Source organism: Oryctolagus cuniculus, chromosome 13 (genome assembly GCF_051225735.1).
Source record: "Oryctolagus cuniculus isolate XC-2025 breed Fujian yellow rabbit chromosome 13, ASM5122573v1, whole genome shotgun sequence".
Classification (NCBI taxonomy): Eukaryota; Metazoa; Chordata; class Mammalia; order Lagomorpha; family Leporidae; genus Oryctolagus; species Oryctolagus cuniculus.
The window spans coordinates 37,081,170-37,100,735 of NC_142879.1; the positions used below are offsets into that span (position 1 = coordinate 37,081,170).

Below are 19,566 nucleotides of genomic sequence, written 5' to 3' on the forward strand. Positions count from 1 at the left end.
TGATCCGATGGCAGGAGGCAGGTACTTATCCTGGTCTCCCATTGGGGTGCAGGGCCCAAGCACCTGGGCCATCCTCCACTGCACTCCCGGGCCACAGCAGAGAGCTGGCCTGGAAGAGGGGCAACCGGGACAGAATCCGGGGCCCCGACCAGGACTAGAACCCGGTGTGCCAGCGCCGCAAGGCGGAGGATTAGCCTAGTGAGCCACAGCGCCGGCCTTAACTGGCTATTTCTAATATGTCCATGTAACCAGAAAGTGTGGGAGAGGCTGGATCCGGAGAGGCCTAGAACTTCCTAAGCCTGCCTCGAGTTTGAAGATCTGTCTTTAAGTTTCAAATCCCTGGGGGTAAACAACCCAGTCCCAGGGCGCTTTGCCTAAGGATCACTGAGGTGGTATAATAGGAGTGGCTAAAACCCTTTTGCGTCACATCAGCTCACCCCTTGCCCGCATCTGCTCTGTACTGCAGCTTTATAAACACCTCCCTTTTACAATAAAGTGAGATCCTGCTTCGACTGGATTCCCCGCTGTGCCTGATTGTCCCCTGGGTTCAGGGAGGCTGAGTGGCGGGTGGCGCACTTCCCCTCCTCAGCCAAGACAGGCTGTAGGCAGCCTGCCTAATTCTCTGGCGGTGAAAAGGAAGAGTCACTGCAAGAAAGGTGCTAGATCTTGGCTTTTAAAGACAGTCAACATATATATACCTAATCCTTTGAGTGGTAGTAAAACTCATAAGTGACCAGAAGTTCAACAACATTCAGAAATGCATGTACAGCCCTAGCACTGAGGTCCAAACCAAGCACCTCACCTGGCAAAAATGGAAATTAAAACCAGGGGGCCTGCATTGTGGCATAGTAGGTTAAGCTGCTATCTGAAATGCCAGCATCCCATATGGGCGCCAGTTTGAGTCCCTGCTGCTACTCCACTTCTGATCCAGCTGCCTGCTAATGTGCCTGGGGAAGCAGTAGAGTATGGCCCAAATGCTTGGGCCTCTGCACCCAAGTGGGAGACTTGGACAAAGCTCCTGGCTTTGGTCTGGCCCAGCCCTGGCCATTGCAGCCATTTGGGGTGCGACCTAGTAGATGAAAAATCTGTCTCTCCCTCCCCATCTCTTTCAAATAAATATAAAACAAATCTTAAAAAAAAAAAAGGAAAGAAAAACCAGTCCCTTGGGAGACAATGAAAGGTAAGTGAGGGAGAGTCTCTGCTCGAAACACACAGGCTTACAACAGTTAGGTCACTGGTGAACTCTTTCCTAGGTGGATGACCTGCCACAGCCACGAGAGGGGGCTCTCTTCTCCCTCCCACAGCAGTACGAGAGTATTTGATTATTTAAAACCATCAGAAATTTTAAAGACAGATCACATTACTTAATCTTCTCAGATATGAGACCCATCTTAACATGATCCTGTCCGAGGTCTAAACAAACGTGAAAAGAAACGCACGTTTGAAAACAGGTCCAGGCTCACTAGGCTAATCCTCTACCTAGCAGCGCCGGCACACCGGGTTCTAGTCCCGGTTGGGGCGCCGGATTCTTTCCCAGTTGCCCCTCTTCCAGGCCAGCTCTCTGCTGTGGCCAGGGAGTGCATTGGAGGATGGCCCAACTGCTTGGGCCCTGCACCCCATGGGAGACCAGGAGAAGCACCTGGCTCCTGGCTTTGGATCAGCGCGGTGCGCTGGCCGCAGCGCGCCAGCCGTGGCGGCCATTGGAGGATGAACCAACGGCAAAAGGAAGACCTTTCTCTCTGTCTCTCTCTCTATCCACTCTGTCAAAAAGAAAGAAAGAAAGAAAGAAAGAGAGAAAGAGAGAAAGAGAGAAAGAGAGAGAGAGAGAGAGAGAGAAAGAGAAAGAGAAAGAAAGAGAGAAAGAAAGAGAGAGAGAGAGAGAGAGAGAGAAAGAAAGAAAGAAAGAAAGAAAGAAAAAGAAAGAAAGAAAGAAAGAAAGAAAGAAAGAAAGAAAGAAAGAAAGAAAGAAAGAAAGAAAGAAAACAGGTCCAACTAGGGTTTCCATCCTCTTGAGGAAGTTAAAAAATGTTTATTCATCTGCATCATCTGTAAACAACAACTTTCTTGCATTCTTGGTTTGTGTGGCCATATACATCATGCTATTTATAAAACAAAATGTGAAGTCAGAATATCCTGAGATTAATTGAAATGCTTATAAACCAGAAAGTCTGCTCACTATCATCAGTATCATTTAAAACAGTAACTCAGTTTAAAGCTAGGGACAATGAATGTTCAAATCCCAAATATAGTGCAATTTGTTGTCAAGAAGGAACACAGTGTAATAGAAAAGTTAGCTTGCAAAACACTCCACCTTCTTTCCTCCACGCCAAGACATTTCTCACAGCAATGGAAATAAATAAATGGGAAAACACTGTTAACATTTTGATTCAGAAGACATATGTCACACTGAGATTTCTCCAACATCGTCAAGCACCTCCTGTTTGCATACTGTTCTAACACGGTCACTCAAACTTTGGCACATACCAGACCCACCAGGAAGGATTCTGGGACTACTGAGGGCCAGCCCCAGTTCCTGATTCAGGAGGTGTGGGATGGGACCTGAGCATTTGTACCTAACAAGGTTCAAGGTGCTGCTGCTCCAGAGCCACTCTCCGAGAGGCCCTGTCCCAGCAGAAGCACAGACAGATAAGTCGTGAGTGGCTGCACAGAGGAGGCAGCAGCAGATCTGAGAAGTAAAATATCCAGTATTTTAGAGGCTGAGGCAGTTATTTCAAAGGGCACTTGTACATGCGATAAAGCTTTCTGCAAAGCCTGCTGTTTCCAGAGCTGAAACTGAACGTCAGGTGACATACGGACCCTGCGCCTTCTCTCGGGAATGCTGACATTCCCTCTGGGCAGATGTGCAGAGAAGCAGGTAATCCTGTTCAACTTGGGAGCACAAGCTCACTTTTCTAACAGTTCGTTTTAGTCCTTTCCCATCTTCCTGACAACCAATGCCAAGTCAGGGCATCTTCCTACCCAGTGCCGTCAACTGGAAGAAAAAGTCGATTCTCCAACATAGAGGCTTGGTCAGCAGGGAGCCTCGGTGAGGGAGCTCCTGCTTGCCGCACCTCTGTAAGATGAGAACACCTATTGCTAAAGTTGGTAAGATTTTCGTATTAAAAAAAATTATGATTACAATTAGACAACATAATTCCTGATTCCATATGTATTTTAAGAAACATCTGTTTTATTCAAATCAATAGCTACTCCACGACATTTACTTCTGCCAGAGAGGCCCAGAATAGTGCTAGGTCACTGTGCCCGCAAACATGAACGAGGCGAGGACTCCGTCCATAAGCAGCAGTTATTTATGATTACAAACCTTTGGTTAATTTTTCAACATGCTTCTGGAGCTCGATGTCCACATTAAAGTGAACATACGTATCTTCTTTTCGTGAAGCCACGGGAGTATCCTGCACAGGAGTTAAATCTATGCCATTCAGATCTGGAGAGGAAAAAAGAAATTTCTGCTTAGGAACATTCAAACACACAGACCCAAAACTGCAAAGAAATTGCAAATGTTCCATTTCTTAAAGAGGCCTGGCGAGAACTGAGATTCTTGTTCGACGGAGTCCCACCTGGAGTGAGCAGGCACCAAAGAGTTGTGTGCGCAGAGGTATGTAGGGAAGCTGAGCAACGCAGATGGGAACTCTGGGAAGTGGGAGGGCCTTGCCATGACCAGGTGTGGAAGAAAGCTGGCAGAAGGCAATATTTGATCTCTGTAGCTGACAGGAGAGAAGAACTTTCTGCTTTCCTTAAAGAATGGACTGCTATATTTTTGTGTGTAGTAAGAATTCGCAATATGCTACAATGGGACCCTGGGCTGCTACTTTCTAATCCTGATCAAGTGTGCAGTTTGAAAAGGTTTTAAATGTAACATCAGAATTCCCCTGCTGTATTCGAGTAGGAGAACCACAAAGGGACATGAGAGCCACATGAACAGATTTATACATGTGTATAGCCTAACTTCACTGTAACAACCTGCTTTATAACTTCTAGATGGTATACCAAATCATTGTGTATGGTTCTAATTTTCTGGATCCAGGAATCATCCAGCTTAATCAAATTCAATATGGAGTCATTTACTGACTATTCAGTGTTTACATTTTGATTCAACAGACCTGGAACTTAAAACAATTTAGTTCGTTTTGTTATTTTAGTTCTTAAGGAAAGATATTTATACAAAAACATGTTTCAGGTCAACATATACCCCCAGGTGACTTAATCTACTATATTATCATTAAATATTTTTTATGGAATACATTCCTGACTGAGCTGCATAGTTTATTTGTTTATTTGTTTATTTGAGAGGTAGAGTTACAAACAGAGGGAGAGACCGAGAGAAAGGTCTTCCATTGTTGGTTCACTCCCCAAATGGCTGGAATGTCTGGAGCTGGGCCTATTTGAAGCCAGGTGCTTCTTCCAGGTTTCCCACGCAGAGGCAGGGGAACAAGCACCTGGGCCATCCTCCACTGCTTTCCCAGGCCATAGCAGAGAGCTGGATTGGAAGAGGAGCAGCTGGGACTAGAACTGGTGCCCATATGGGATGCTGGTGCTGCAGGCAGAGGATTAACCTACTGTGCCACAGCTCAGACCCCAAGAGCGACATAGTTTTGTAAATGAAGAGTTTAAATACTTTCCAGGAGACAACGATTTTTGATAACATCAAAAGTCAAATATCACAGCACAGTGCTGTGGATCATGGTGTCCACATATAAACATTCTTCTCTGTGGCCAAATTTCTTTTTCTTTCCACCAATACCAAAGAACCCACGGCTCTGCATTTATTTATACAATTTATAGAAGTTTCATCCATTTAATTTCAGCCATATCTGTTTCTCTGATTTGCCTCAAGTTACAGATTAAAGTAAACCACATAGTTTAAGCTGTGCAATTATTTTTGGATGATAGTGTGATAATTTCATTCTCAGTTACCCAGTAATTATCCTTAAAAGCCTGATAAGTGCTTTACAACATTGCCAAAAATGCCTGGCCACAACAAAAGAATTCACTATGGTGGTTTCCCTCTTGATAATTGCAAAAGGTTGTTTTCAAGGAATAAATGGACTGCCATATTGGATAGGGGAAAAAAAATCCTTAGAATAATCATACTAAATAACCATGGAAACACAGTTAAGGATAAAATACTTCACTTTAACCCATTAAGTCCCAGGTTTTCAATTCTTCAAATTTGTCAGTTAAATAGATACAAGTACAAAGTTACCATAAGTGGTTTATTTATTGCTCAAGTATTCACTGGTGTCCTATATATAGGACAAAGGGAAACAGGTGAATGCCCCAGTGAATTACATTCAGAGAACGGATGTTAGGACCTGTCCCATTTCCTGTCTCCTTGATGACCTTCTCAAGGCCTGATTCTCATCTCCCTCTGCAGCATTCTCCTATGTATGTAGAAAGCCCTCTGGGACAGAAGCTAGAGGACAGAAAATAAAGAGGGATAGGAAAACAGAATGCTGGGCTTTCTATGCAAAGCAGTGTCTGCTGTTAAAGACAGCACCCTGAATGGAATCCAAAGGATAAAAAGATATATTAAAGGCATATTAAAGGAAAATTCAAAAGCAAAGTGAGGGGCTGGTGTTGTAGAGCAGTGGGTTAAGCCAACACTTGTGACGCCAGCATCCAATGTTGAAGCACCTGTCCTAATCTCAGGTGCTCCACTTCCAGTCCAGCTCCCGGTTAATGCAATTGTGCTTGGGCCCCTGTCACCCACATGGGACATCTAGATGGAGTTCCAGGCTCCCAGCTTCGACCTGGCCCAGTTCTAGCCATTGTGACCATTTGAGGAGTGAGCCAGAGGATGGAAGATCTGTCTCTCTCTCCCTGTCACTTTTTGCCATTCAAATAAATTAAATAAATCTTAAAAAATCAAAAGTGAGCATAAGTTATAAAAAGTAGGATATTTTTAGTAAATCTCTCCAAAATGTTCACTGAAGGAGTATCCATTTCTTCCAGGGACTTGGCCTCACAACAGAATGAATTAAAATGAGTTATCACAGATATAAGAACCCACTCACAACAAAATCTGTCTTGGAGTGGACTGTTGGCCTAGCAGTGAAGATGTCTGTGTCTCGTATTGGAATACCTGGGTTCAAGTTCCAGCTTCCTGCTAATGAAGACCATGCAAGGCAGCGGTGATGGCCTAAGGAATTGGGTCCCTGCCACCCAGAGCAGACACCTGGATTGAGTTCTTGGCACAGTGATTTTGGGCAATTGGGGTATGAATCAGTGGATGGGATCTCTCTCCCTCTATCTGTCTCTCTGCCTCTCAAATAATTTAAAAGAGAAACATTACAAAATTCACCAGAGGGAAGTAAATGTAGACAGAATTACTGACCTTTTACACTAACTGTAATATAGGGGTCGATGCACTGCCCAGCATCTTTCAGACCAATCTTCTCAATTCTGATTGTGAGTAATGTCATTCCTGGTTCTGAGGGCAACCTTGGTAATAAGGTACCTGACAACGTAGAAACAGCAGTCAAAATTAGCTCCACCAACAACTTCAACATAAATATTTTTACAGACATAGAAAAGATACAGCCTTGTTCATAATGGTCTGCTCTTAACTAGCTTAGTAACTATCCAGGCATTACATATTTCGGCTTCCAAAGCCCCCAAACATTTGACATTATTTTTTTAGACAAATATTTAATTATACACAAGATAAGTCTGTACTTCCATGTCTCATATTCACTATCAAAACAAATTAATCCAGCTTGTTAAAAATTCAAGTCATTGTAGAAAGCCCAGTTATCAATCACATAATATAATGCTTCACATATACTCAATTATAGAATATATTTCCACATCTCAATACAAAGTAGTAAAATGAAGGTAGGAAACACCTTTTAAACATTTGTTAACTCACTGCAAAGTCTGACAAATCTAATACCAGAAACAACAAGTCCTTTACTACTGATAAAACAATTTATAATACTTAAATATATAATTTAATGTTACAGACTAATTTTCCCCTCCTTCCCTCATTCTATTCTGTATGATCATTCTCAGAAATCAGTGCTACTGAGAATGCAACACACGAGCAAGTTACATATTTAAGATCTTTTCCATACAGCAGGTAAGTGTCTGAAAGCTGAACAACCCAGAATGCCATGAGAGTATTTCCCCACTGAGAAAATTACAGGAAGGGAGAAGTCAGTGGTACAGTGTGTTCCTTCCTTTTAAATCATCCATGGAGAACAAATGCAAACCAGAGCTGATGGCAATTCTGTATCATCTATATTACCTCAAACCACACACAGAAAACTTGACATAAAAAGACTGCTAGAAAGTCTCCAAGTTTCTATTCACGATGTGTTATCTTGATTTTAATGATGAAATATTTGAGGTACAGGAAATCAATCAACTTCCTGCACTCAAAAATATATTACACTTGACTGACTGCAACCAGTCTTAGAGAAGGGATTTGGGGAGATTATAGAAATGCCCGAAACTTAGATTATGGTCTATGATGCATAACAATTTATCAAAACGAATTGAATTGTATACTTATAGGTGAATTTTTCCATATGAAAAGTAAATTTAATAAAGCTGTAAAAACTAAGTTTTAATAATGTGTTAAATTTTTACTTTCTAGTTTATGAAGAACACAAAAAAATGCAGGAATGGGAAAGAATGCAGGCATTATCCTACTGTTGCCTGAACAGACTTGGATAGGCCAGGGATGATAAGCCTCAACATACACGACAAGACCACCCACCCACCCAAAAAAAAAAAAAAAAAGAGACAAGGAAAACAAAATATAAAAGGGGGTTGTGATGCCAGCAATCCCATATGGAATGCCAGTTAATCCTGGCTGTGCTTGGGCCCATGCCACCCATGTGGGAGACCCAAATGCAGTTCTTGGCTTTTGGCTTCAGCTTAGCCCAGTCCCAGCTGTTGTGGCCATTTACTGAGTGAACCAGTAGATGGAAGATCTCTGTCTCTCTCCCCTGCATTGAAAAATAAATCCTTTTTTACAAAAGAAACCAGTATCCATGTGACTTAAGACCTATGTTGCTGCTTCTGACTCACTTACAAATGAAGACACCCCTAGATTAGCGGCTTTAAATAGGATTCTTCAGGACCAGTTTCAGAGTCAACACTTTAGAAATTTTATGAAAAATGCAGTTACATAGATTTTTCTAAAATTTTCCATGGAAAGATTCATAGTCCACACTCTTAACAGATTCGCAAAAAGGTTTCTTCCAAAAAAGTTTCTAAAACTAGCATTATTCTGGGGCTGGCGCTGTGGAGCAGTGGGCCTAGGAAAGCAGTGGAGGCCCAATTCCTTGGGCTCCTGCACCCGCGTGGGAGACCTGGAGGAAGCTCCTGGCTCCTGGCTTTGGATCAGCTCAGCTCTGGCTGTTGTGGTCATTTGGGGAATGAACCAGTGGAATGGAAGAACTCTCTCTCTCTCTGTAACTCTGGTTTCAAAGAAATAAAATAAATCTTTTAAAAGAATTAGCATTATTTTAATTAGAGATGAAAGTTCAAAAAGTTTTTACTATGTTTTGTTTGTTGTAAGCCGATATTGAACTTAGTTTTTCTTTTTTTTTTTTTTTAAAGATTTATTCATTAATTTGAAAGTCAGTTACACAGAGAGAGGAGAAGCAGAGAGAGAGAGAGGTCTTCCATCCGCTGGTTCACTCCCCAATCGGCCACAACAGCCAGAACTGGGCCGATCCGAAGCCAGGAGCCAGGAGATTCTTCCCGGTTTCCCAAAGGGGGTGCAGCGGCCCAAGGACTTGGCCATCTTCTACTGCTTTCCCAGGCCATAGCAGAGAGCTGGATTGGAAGTGGAGCAGCCAGGTCTTGAACTGGCATCCATATGGGATGCTGGTGCTTCAAGCCAGGGCATTAACCCACAGTGCCACAGCACCAGCCCCTGAACTTAGTTTTTCAACAAGTAAAGAAAATCTGTGAGTTTCAATTTTTCAAATCTCAGTCTTAAGCGGTGATAATTGTTAAAAATAAACTTTGCCTGTTGAAAAATTAGAAAGAAAAAGTAGAAAACCAAAGTGAAACACTGAAAGCTATGTTCAATACCGTCTCAACAGTAAAATTATAACATTACTTTTTCACATAAAATAGGTCTGTTCCAAATCATTTTTTGCCATATTTCAACATTTTCTTAACATTTCTTTAATATAAAGAAAGAAAGGTCTTTTACTGCACTCACTGGCTAGCCTTTTCTTTTTAACATATTTAACTATGAAACTTAACAAATATTCAGAAAAACAAATAAAGCAAGGATCCAGCTAAAGGGGGTTGTGATTTCTATACTAGCACAAGTGAAGTAATATGTCCATTGCAACACATCTTTTTTTTTTTTTTTAAAGATTTATTTATTTGAAAGTCAGAGCTACACAGAGAGAGGAGAGGCAGAGAGAGAGAGAGAGAGATCTTTCATCCATTAATTCACTCCCCAATTGGCCACAACGGCCGGAGCTGTGCTGATCTGAAGCCAGGAGCCAGGAGCTTCCTCCAGGTCTCCCACGAGGGTGCAGGGGTCCAAGCACTTGGGCCGTCTTCTGCTTTCCCAGGCCACAGCAGAGAGCTGGATCAGAAGTAGAGAAGCTGGGCCTCGAACCAGCTTCCATATGAGATTCCGGCGCTTGAGGACAGGGCGTTAACCTGCTGTGCCGCAACACCAGCCCTTGTAACACATCCTTGATAGTACTTCGTATAGTTATGATTTTATTTTAGCTAAATTAAGACACCCCCCACCCCTTTTTCTTTAAAGCTGTATTTACTTATCTGAAAGGCAGAGCTACAGAGAGATCTTCCACCTACTGGTTCACTCCCCAAATGACCTCAATGACCAGGCCAAAGTCAGTAGCCTGTAGCTCCATCCAGGGTAGAAGGGGCCTAAGCACTAAGGCAGTCTTCTTTCCCACAAACAGTAGCAGGCAGCTGTACTGAATTAACAACTTGGACTTGAATCAGTGTTCATGTGGGATGCCAGCATTGCAGGTGGTGGATTAGCACACTGTACCATCATCCTGGCCCTGATCTGTTTAATTTGTATTTCTCCAAAGATTAATAAGACTGGGCACCTCTTCATAGTAGATTGAGGTTCTGGTTTTCCTCATTTTGAAGTTTCTGTTAATTATTTTGCCCATTTTTCTACTGATATGTTCATCTTCTCGAGTTCTAGGAAGTTTCTAATAGTTTGGTATGAATTTTTTGTTGGATAAATGATTTATAAATAGCAGTTTTCCTTTTAAAAAAGACATTAAAGTATAGCATGTACATTTAAAAATGCACACATCTGAAGTACAGCTTACTGAACTTTCACAGGGTGAATGTACCTGGGTAACTAGGACCAGATCCAGAGAAGACTTAGCTGCACCGAGGAGCAGTCCCAGTATTCCCTACACACTCAGATCCGTCTCCCAGAAGACAGCAACTCTCACTGACTTCTAACACCAACAATGTTTACAATGTCTTTTCTCTCTTTATGCTATCTTCTGATATTATTTTAACATGTATTTATTTGAAAGGCAGAGTTACAGAGAGAAAGAGCAAAATCTTCTATCTGCTGCTTCATACCCCAAATGGCAGCAACGGCTGGGGCTGGGTCAGGTCGAAGTCAGGAGCAGGAGCTTCACCCAAGTCTCCCACACTGGGGGCTTGGGGAATCTTCTGCTGCTTTCCCGTGCACATTAGCAGGGAGCTGGATCAGGAAGTGGAACAGCCAGGACTCAAACTGGCACCCACATGAGATGCCAGTGTTACAGGCAGTGTCTTAACCTATTGTGCCTCCATGCCATTCCCTGATTATGATACATTCTTAACATTAACAAAGTCAAATTTCTTTTTTTTTTTTTTTAAGATTTATTTATTTGTTTGAGAAGTAGAGTTACAGACAGAAAGAGAGAGACAGAGAAAGGTCTTCCATCCACTGGTTCACTCCCCAAATGGCCCCAATGGCCAGAGCTGAGTCGCTCCAAAGCCAGGAACCAGAAGCCTCTTCCAGGTCTCCCATGTGGGTACAGAGGCCCCAGCACTTGGGCCATCCTCCAATGCTTTCCCAGGTCATAGCAGAGAGCTGGATCAGAACAGCAGCAGCCGGGACATTCTAGAATCGGCACCCATATGGGATGCTGGTGCCACAGGCGGAGGATTAACCTACTGTGCCACAGCACCAATCCCCCCCACCCCACTTTTCTTTTTTTCAAAGATTTATTTGAAATGCAGAGTTACAGAGAGCAGGAGGGAGATAAAGAGGTCTTCCATGCACTGGTTCATTCTCCAAATGGCCGAGAAGCTGGGAGCCAGAAGCCAGAGATTGATTGATATCCATTAGTTTTTATTGTTACAGATTTAACATACTTGTAACTAAGTTCATATTTCTAGTATTACCAATCTAGACTCTGTCATCCAAATTATATAATTATATATGAGAGGCAGAGAAACAGAAGGACAAAAACACAGAGAGAGCTCCCATGAACTTGTTTACTCCCCAAATGCCTGCAATAGCTGGGGCTAGGCCAAGGCCAAAGTCAGGAGCTAGGAACCCAATCTCTGTCTCCCACAAAGCGGCAGGAACCCAATTCCTTAAGCCATCACCACAGCATTCCAGAGTCTGCATCAGCATGAAGTTGGACTCAGGAGCTGGAACTGGGAATTGAATCTGGGTACTCTGATGTGTGACGCAAGCATCTTGTTAAAAAGATTTATTTGAGAGGTAGAGTTACAGAGCAGAGCGGGAGAAAGAAAGAGGGAGACACTTTAATCTCCCATCCATTGGGTCACTCCACAACTGGCCACAACAGCCAGGGTTGGGCCAGGCTGAAACCAGGAGCTAGGAGCTTCATCTGCGTCTCCACATGGTTGGCAGGGGCCCAAAGAGTTGAGTCATCGTCCACTGCTTTTCCCAGGCTATCAGCAGGGAGCTGGATCAGAAATAGAGCAGCTGGGACATGAAACACTGCTCATATGGGATGCCAGCATCACAGGCGGCAGCCCTAACTGCTATGCCACAATGCCGGCTCCTATTTTTACTACTCTTGGTCAAGCCATATCCACATCCCATATCTTATTCATTCGCTTAACAGTGATAGTGGTTAGTGTATGTGTATGTGAAAACTTGTAAAACTGTGCACTAAAAGGGTGAATTTTATATATGTAAGTGATAATCGAATAAATATGACTTTAAAAAGTCACAATAAGTTTATAATTAAATAAATTACTTATAAACAAAAGTAATGAAGGAAAAGTCCTAATTTTCAGAACCATTCTGCCCTGGCACTGCAGATACAGCTCAGCAGTAACTGAAATCTCAACCTCCCTCTGGGTAACAAGGAAAAGAAACATTGCTCTGCAGTTGAATTAAGTCAAATGTCAATTGCTATTTCAAAGAATATAGCTCTATAAGTTATTTCTCAATGACACTTATAGGCCCTGGACAATATGATCCCAAACCAAACATAACTAATTAAAGCACACGCATACTCTTTTTTACTTCTAGAGGTAAAAAAAAAAAAATAAATCAGGGAACAATGTGCAGGGGCAGGCACCTGTGACTGCCTCCATGCTGGCTGCAGCACCACCACCCCCCCCCCCAGGGACAGAACCAGATGCTTGGAGAACGACTGTTCCCGCTCATCCAAACAATGTGCTCAAACCTAGTGGGGAAGATCACGGGCATGCTGCTGGTGACTGACAACTCGGAGCTGCTGCACATGCTGGGGTCCCCTGAGTCTCTGCTCCAAGGAAGCTGTGGGAGTTTTACAAGCTCATCATGCCAAGAAAGAAGCCACCCAGAAGGTGGGCGCTGTTGCTGCTGCCACATCTTAGACATGGAAAAACCGATTCAAAACCCAAATAACCCCTCGTGGAGTTCAGCTCCAGGTTTGAAGACTTCATAGCTTCTCCTACGGACCTCAACAGCAAGAACCACAAATTGCAAATTTAATAGGCCATTTTGTATTAAAAGGTCAATTAATGAAGCATCTAGAATTTTTCAATTCTATGACTATATTCTCTGGGTTCTGCTTTGACCTAGACAGTGTGAACTTTTCTTTCTTTTGTGGTTTTGATTTTCTTTTTTCCCCCTTCCCTGGAAACTGGTTTTATTTGATATACCCAAGTCTTATGTTTCTCAATAAAGAAAGATATCCATTTAAAAAAAAATCAGGGAACAGAAGAGCTCAGGAAGCTTTCTGGATTTCTGAAATATATTACAATGCTGTATCATAATGCAAAAATCAACTCAGTTTGGGTTTAATCTTATAGTAAATGGATTTTTTTGGTAGAAGCTTTTTTTCTCTCCCTCTTTCAAAACATTTTTTCCTATTTTAGAAAATTTATTTTATACCTATTATACCACACAGCATGTTTTAAACATTGACAATACCCTAATAAAATAAAGACAAAGTTTATCCGATTAGAAACAAGACACATCACTTAATCTTCAAACATTACTGCACTTTTAACTTTCATAATTTGACAAAGCATTCATGAAATCATTGACAGACTAGTTTTAACAGACAAATAACACCTTTAAGCAGACAAGACATCCTAAATGGTGTATTAGATAGTATAAGTTTTACAAACACTACTTGAGTTGGTGGTAATGATGCAGCTGGAGGGTCTTGAGCCTTCTCCAGGCCACACGGTGAGAACCAATCGCGTGGTGGAACTTGTGGCCCTTTCCAAGGCCATGACTCTTGCAGCCTGCAGATGTCAGCCCACACATTTCCCTGTGCTTGTGAGCTGGTGTGGTCATCCACTGAGTGTAGGATTTCTTGACAACTTTATGGAATGGATCAATGAGGATAACCTCAAAGAATCTGTACGTGGAATCTTCACCAACCCAGTAAGAATTCAGAACTCCCAGAGCTCCACAGTGGTGCCCAGCTCATTCTTTGGCGACAGACAGGTTTTGTGCAAACTTTGGCTGCTTAACACCATTATGGACAGACTTGCCATTGTTGCACCCCTAGGAACTAGGCACTTGCGGCTACCACGATGCACACGAATCCTACAGATGACATAACCTTGCTTGGCCTTGTATCCCAACCACTGTGTCCTGTGGGGCTGGTGGGGCCTGTGCAGCATGGAGAGCTGGTGGTATTACCAACAGCTGACCCTCAGGAGAAAGTGTATCACATCCAACTGCTTCTTTCTCTGTAGCTCCTGGATGTCCTTGTATGCACCCAACCTGGCTTACTTCGTGGCTGCTGGCAGACAGAAAGGAAGGAGCCTTTCTCCCACAATCCCTTTTGGGCTCCTCCTCCCGCCTTGTTTTTTAAATGAGCTAATTTTTTTAAAAGATCAACAGATTGGTTTATATGAAAGGTAGAGTAACAGAAAAAGAAAGAGAGAGGGAGATCTTCTATCTACTGGTTAACTCTCTGGATGCCCACAATAGCCAGGACCAAAGCCAGGAACCAGAAACTTCATTTATATTTCCCATGCGGTAGGCAGGGACCCACGTTCTTGAGCTATTATCCACTGCTTTCACAGGGGCATCAGTAGGAAGACTCAAGCCTGGCACTTCAATATGGGGTGCTGGTGTCATATGTGGTGGCTTAACCTATTGAGCTACAACACCAGCTCCAGAAAAATCAACTTGGCAACCCGCATCTCATAAAAACTATAATCTGTCCATTTCATGATTTCCATCACTTGCTTCAAAGACCTTGTTTGTTATAAAAATACAGCAACTGAGCAAACAACAAAATCAGATAGAAAATTACAGAACTGGAAGTTACACCAATCACAGTATGTGGTTTGAAAACAGAATAGAAATTATCAAGTCAGTAAGACAGAAAAATAATTTACCTCTTCATGGCAGCAGCCTCGAAATTTCCTACAAATATGACAAAAGAAAAACACAGCTCTCTCTTCATAAAGAAAAGTAGGCTATAAATAATGCCCTTGTACCAAACAAACATTTACAACAACAGGTGTGGTCTGTAGTACCTGCAGTTTTTCCAATAACCTGATGGAGAAGGTACTGTTACTCCTATTTAAAGGTGATGATGATCAGAATACCAGCTTCCACTAATATTCATGTGCTGAATATGAATATGCTAGGTACCTCATATTTAGTGCCTTGTTTCATCTCCACAGTAACCTTGAGTTGGGTATTATCATTATTCCATTTTACAAAGTAATAGAGATTCAGACTGGTTTAGGAAACAAATCTGAAGTCATTCAACTAGTGATTAACAGAGGTCAAACTAAAAAGTTCAGGTATCTGTTGGCCCAAGTCTCTTATTGTTCCAATTTCTAATGCTTCCTCCCCAAGGATTATTAAAACTACTGGAGTATTATTTTAATTATGAAGAAAGTGATCTAGAAGGCATACAAATTATATTTATGCCACAAAGCTTCTAAAGGCTATTCTAAAATGTATCACAATATTACAGTCTATTTCTATACTTCCTAAAGTGAACTAACTTACCAGAAATAGAAAGTGTACAATATAAGAACATAACAGTGTATAGCAGTAACTCGGAGAGGCAAGACATTTACCCAGGGTGCTTGTCTAGGTTATTTACAGAGAGGTAAGATCCTCATTGAGATCTTCCATAATTAAAAAAAGCTTGTGGTCCATTCTTTACTTTCCTAAAACAAGATGGGGGAAATAGGTAATTGCTCAGTATTCATTCTCCTGGTCCAGTTTTAACTCCCAAAATTTGATTAAAGAGGAACTTATGATAGTACACAGAAATTGACACAGCATGCCTGGAACTGCTGCTATTCTTAGAAAGACCCATTTTTAAGTTCAGCCCATGGCTGGCATCCAGAAATGTACATTTTGGGGAGATTCCCATCATTCCCTGATAGAAATGGTCACTGTGCCTAAACTGTCTGTGCAAACACTATGGTTTATGCTAAATATTTGCTTTCCTTCTAGAGTCTGGGACTTTAATCCATGTTGGGCAGACAGCACCTACATGATCATTCTCAAATAAAATACTTGGGCACTGAACCTCTTATGAACTTCCCTAGTAGACAACAAACTGCATTTCACACCTGTGACTCCATTGGGATAAAACTTGGAAATTTAAATTTGGCTTCTTCTTGTCTTTGTTGGGGTGCCTTTTCCCTTTGCCGAGTCTGTTCTTGTGCTTTCTCACTGCAATAACTCATAGCTGTGAGCATGAAGCTTTATGGTGAGTCTCGGAGGCCTACTGAATCACTGAACATGTGTGTTCCCAAGGAACCCAACACAGAAAATAAGGTAACTTTTATACTATGGTTATAAAAAAGAACTACTGCCAATAGCATGACCATGAATATGTGCTTAAGACTGTATAGGCTCTACAGAGGTTTTATTCACCACTAGCAAGTACCAAAATAAGTTCCAAACAGCCTGATGATGGATTAAATACAGTTATGTATATTTTTATAATAATTAATTTATAATTTAATAAGAGATACCTGGGCCGGCGCCGTGGCTCAATAGGCTAATCCTCCACCTTGCGGCGCCGGCACACCGGGTTCTAGTCCCGGTCGGGGCGCCGGATTCTGTCCCGGTTGCCCCTCTTCCAGGCCAGCTCTCTGCTGTGGCCCGGGAGTGCAGTGGAGGATGGCCCAAGTGCTTGGGCCCTGCACCCCATGGGAGACCAGGAAAAGCACCTGGCTCCTGGCTCCTGCCATCGGATCAGCGAGGTGCGCCGGTCGCAGCACGCTGGCCGCGGCAGCCATTGGAGGGTGAACCAACGGCAAAGGAAGACCTTTCTCTCTCTGTCTCTCTCTCACTGTCCACTCTGCCTGTCAAAAAAAAAAAAAAAAAAAAAAAAAAAAGAGATACCTACCAGGAACTCTGGCAGGAAAAGAATCAGGAGATCCTGCTCCAGCACCACCCTCTTCTTCATCTTCTTCGAATTCCAAATTCTCTTCTTCACCAGGTGCTAAAATTCTTCTACGTGAAAAAGGACAGAAAAAACAGTGAGCTAACACACTAATTACAAGTGAAGTCTCACAGCTACTCATTGCCCAGATAAGATGCTGACATGAAAAATGCTGATATGGTGATATCAATGATTTCACTGATACCAACAATACCAGTAATATCAGTGACACCGAAATTAATGTTAAAAGAAAAACTCCTAAAAATATTAGAAAAATGGGTATAAAACAAAAAAATAAGGAAACAAACATGTATGCTTTAAATTTTACCTTAATGGGACAGGCTGAACATCAAATGGGAATTCTTTATTATATGTAAGAATATTCTTTAGGACTAGAATAAAAAGACAAAGAACCAAAAATTATATCTTGAATGATTAATCAATATTATTATGCATATTAATATATATTTTAAAATCTCCAGAGCAACACCGTATTTGTCCATTGCTGGTCTTGAACAAGTAAGATTCCGATGGTATACTCCAGGCTCTAGTATCTTTAGAGTACTTTCCCATTTCCAAGGGAAGTCAGATCCAGAGTCTTAAGAGTCCTCATGGAAAATTAATCACAAAATAGTTCTCGTGTATATAAGGCCCTAAGTGAGACATGGGGTACCACCTCTTCCTGGGTCATTTTCATTAAGAAGACACTGGTATCCAAGCTGACCAATCAGAGAGAAGTATATGACCACCTCTTATTCTCTGTTCTGAGCAGACTTCTCCTCAATACCATCAAAATAGTAAGATGTGAAGCATCAAGGTTGTAATTCTCATATCCCTTTAATGATACAGTTTATCATATACACATAAATACCTGTGTGTCTACACAGGCAAACACACATGTACACAACAGGAGATTTATCCTTAAGAGGGGTCTTTACACAGCACAGTCCCATCCCCTCTGCCTGGCTGTGGTAGAGCTACATATGTCCATGACTGTATTCTGGCATGTAAACTTAAAGAGAGACAGTTACAGCTCTTCTTAAGTATGTTATTTAATATTCACCTCTGGCCTTTGGGCTCACACTACCTGCAGTTACAAAAAAGATGAACTCACAGCATTAACTGGCCAATCCAGAAGATTCCCATGATTCCATAGTAACTAATTCAGCCTTTATTTTGGTTTTGTTTCTTATTATTTGAAAGGCAGAGAGAAAAATAGTGCCCCACTGGATCACTCCCCAAATGCCCAGGAGCCTGGAACTCAATCCAGATTTCCTATATGGGTGGCAGGAATTGAACTACTTGAGCCCATCACCTACTGACTCCCAGAGTACACACTAGTAGGAAGCTGTAATTGAGCAGAACCAGGACTCAAACCCAGGCACTCCAGCATGGGACCAAGGCATTCCAACCAGTGTCTTAGCAGTGGCCAAATTCCCAACCCTCAGCCTTTATTTCGAAGGTATGAAGTTTAGAGCTAAAATGGATATGGCATACCGACCTCAGTTACATATCTTACTCCAACAGGAGTCAGATTAGCTTGTTAGACTTCTTATATATGTACTTTACTAAATCCTCCAATGCCAAAGAAGCTGGAGACTTGTGTCTAGATTCACATTTATTCTTACTTTCCCTCTCTCCCTTTAGCTATCACCCTTAGCATTCCTCTCTTTCTAAAATGTATGTCGAGTGTCCATAATATTGTAATGACTGCTTTAAATGCTAAAGATACACTGTGATCCACAGCATCCTAGCCCTCAAATATGGATCTTCGATCATTATCACAAAGAGTAGACAATGAGGACGCCAACACATAAACAAGATAATACATGGCTGGGATGGGTGTTACAAAGGATACCAACGGGAGACTGCGTAAATGGAGCAGAGGAGGGGAGAACTGGCTGGAGCAGCTACCATGGACAGGGTAGGAAAACTGTTAGAAGATATCTGAGCCATGACCTAGGATGAGAGGAATCACCCACAAATAGCTGTGGGGTAAGAGTTTCCCAGGTATGAGAACAGTCTGGAGCACCAACAATGGCTCTGCAGCAGGAGTTGGCCTGGCTTGTTCGAGGAATAAGGTGAGCTACACAGCTGAAATTCATAAGCAAAAGGGATGTAGGAATACCGGACAAGCGGAAAGTTAGCAGTTCTGAAATCAAGTCCTAGCCTGACCATTACGGTAATGACTTGAACACTGGCCTAACCAATTTGAATCTCAGTTTCTCCAAATCTAAAACAGGAATACGGCTCCCTTCAGAGACTGCTGAGAATATTTATGTGTATGTACAAAAAATTAAAGATCACACAAATGTTAGCTTGTATCATTGTACTTTAATTCAGTCTCTCCACAACTAGATGACTAGAATCCTAGTACTGCAGGTCTCACTGTAAAGCACCATTATTTTTTAATCAAAAGAACATTCTTTGTAAACTTGCTAATGTAAAACAATAAAATTAATAACTTAAATAGTATTGAGCTAGATAGAATAGAAAATGACAAAAGAATTCATTTGTCATTCATAGCAGAAAATAAAAAGATTAGTCATATTTTAATAAAATGGGAAAATCAATTCTAATATATATACATATATACATATATTAGAATTGATTTTTATATATACATACATTTTATATATATATAAAACATCACCAAGAAAAAGTTTGAAAACTATATCAGTTGTTGTAGTAGAGGAATTAAATAGTATTTTCTTTTCTCAGGGGTCGA

General features: G+C 41.7%; 1 protein-coding gene and 1 pseudogene across 4 annotated transcripts in view; both read right to left on the bottom strand.

Moving 5' to 3' along the window:
* Positions 1-19,566, bottom strand: part of AIDA (axin interactor, dorsalization associated) — a 59,165-nt gene that overhangs the window by 4,065 nt on the left and 35,534 nt on the right. Inside the window, exons 5-8 of one of the 3 annotated variants that reach the window (XM_002717493.6) lie at positions 17,167-17,230; positions 16,803-16,909; positions 6,359-6,481; positions 3,326-3,448 (exon numbers count right to left, since the gene is read on the bottom strand). In XM_002717493.6, the coding sequence (XP_002717539.1) occupies positions 3,326-3,448; positions 6,359-6,481; positions 16,803-16,909; positions 17,167-17,230 (417 nt within the window). Of the gene's footprint in view, positions 1-3,325; positions 3,449-6,358; positions 6,482-13,227; positions 15,607-16,802; positions 16,910-17,166; positions 17,231-19,566 lie in introns of those variants that run through there. The other 2 variants (XM_008268388.5, XM_089312242.1) reach the window with 2 other exon arrangements.
* On the bottom strand, positions 13,438-15,509 carry LOC108178141 (large ribosomal subunit protein eL15 pseudogene; annotated as a pseudogene). The gene is made up of 2 exons (XR_016219419.1): positions 15,443-15,509; positions 13,438-14,198 (listed from the first exon to the last, which is right to left on the bottom strand). The product of XR_016219419.1 is annotated as a large ribosomal subunit protein eL15 pseudogene (transcript).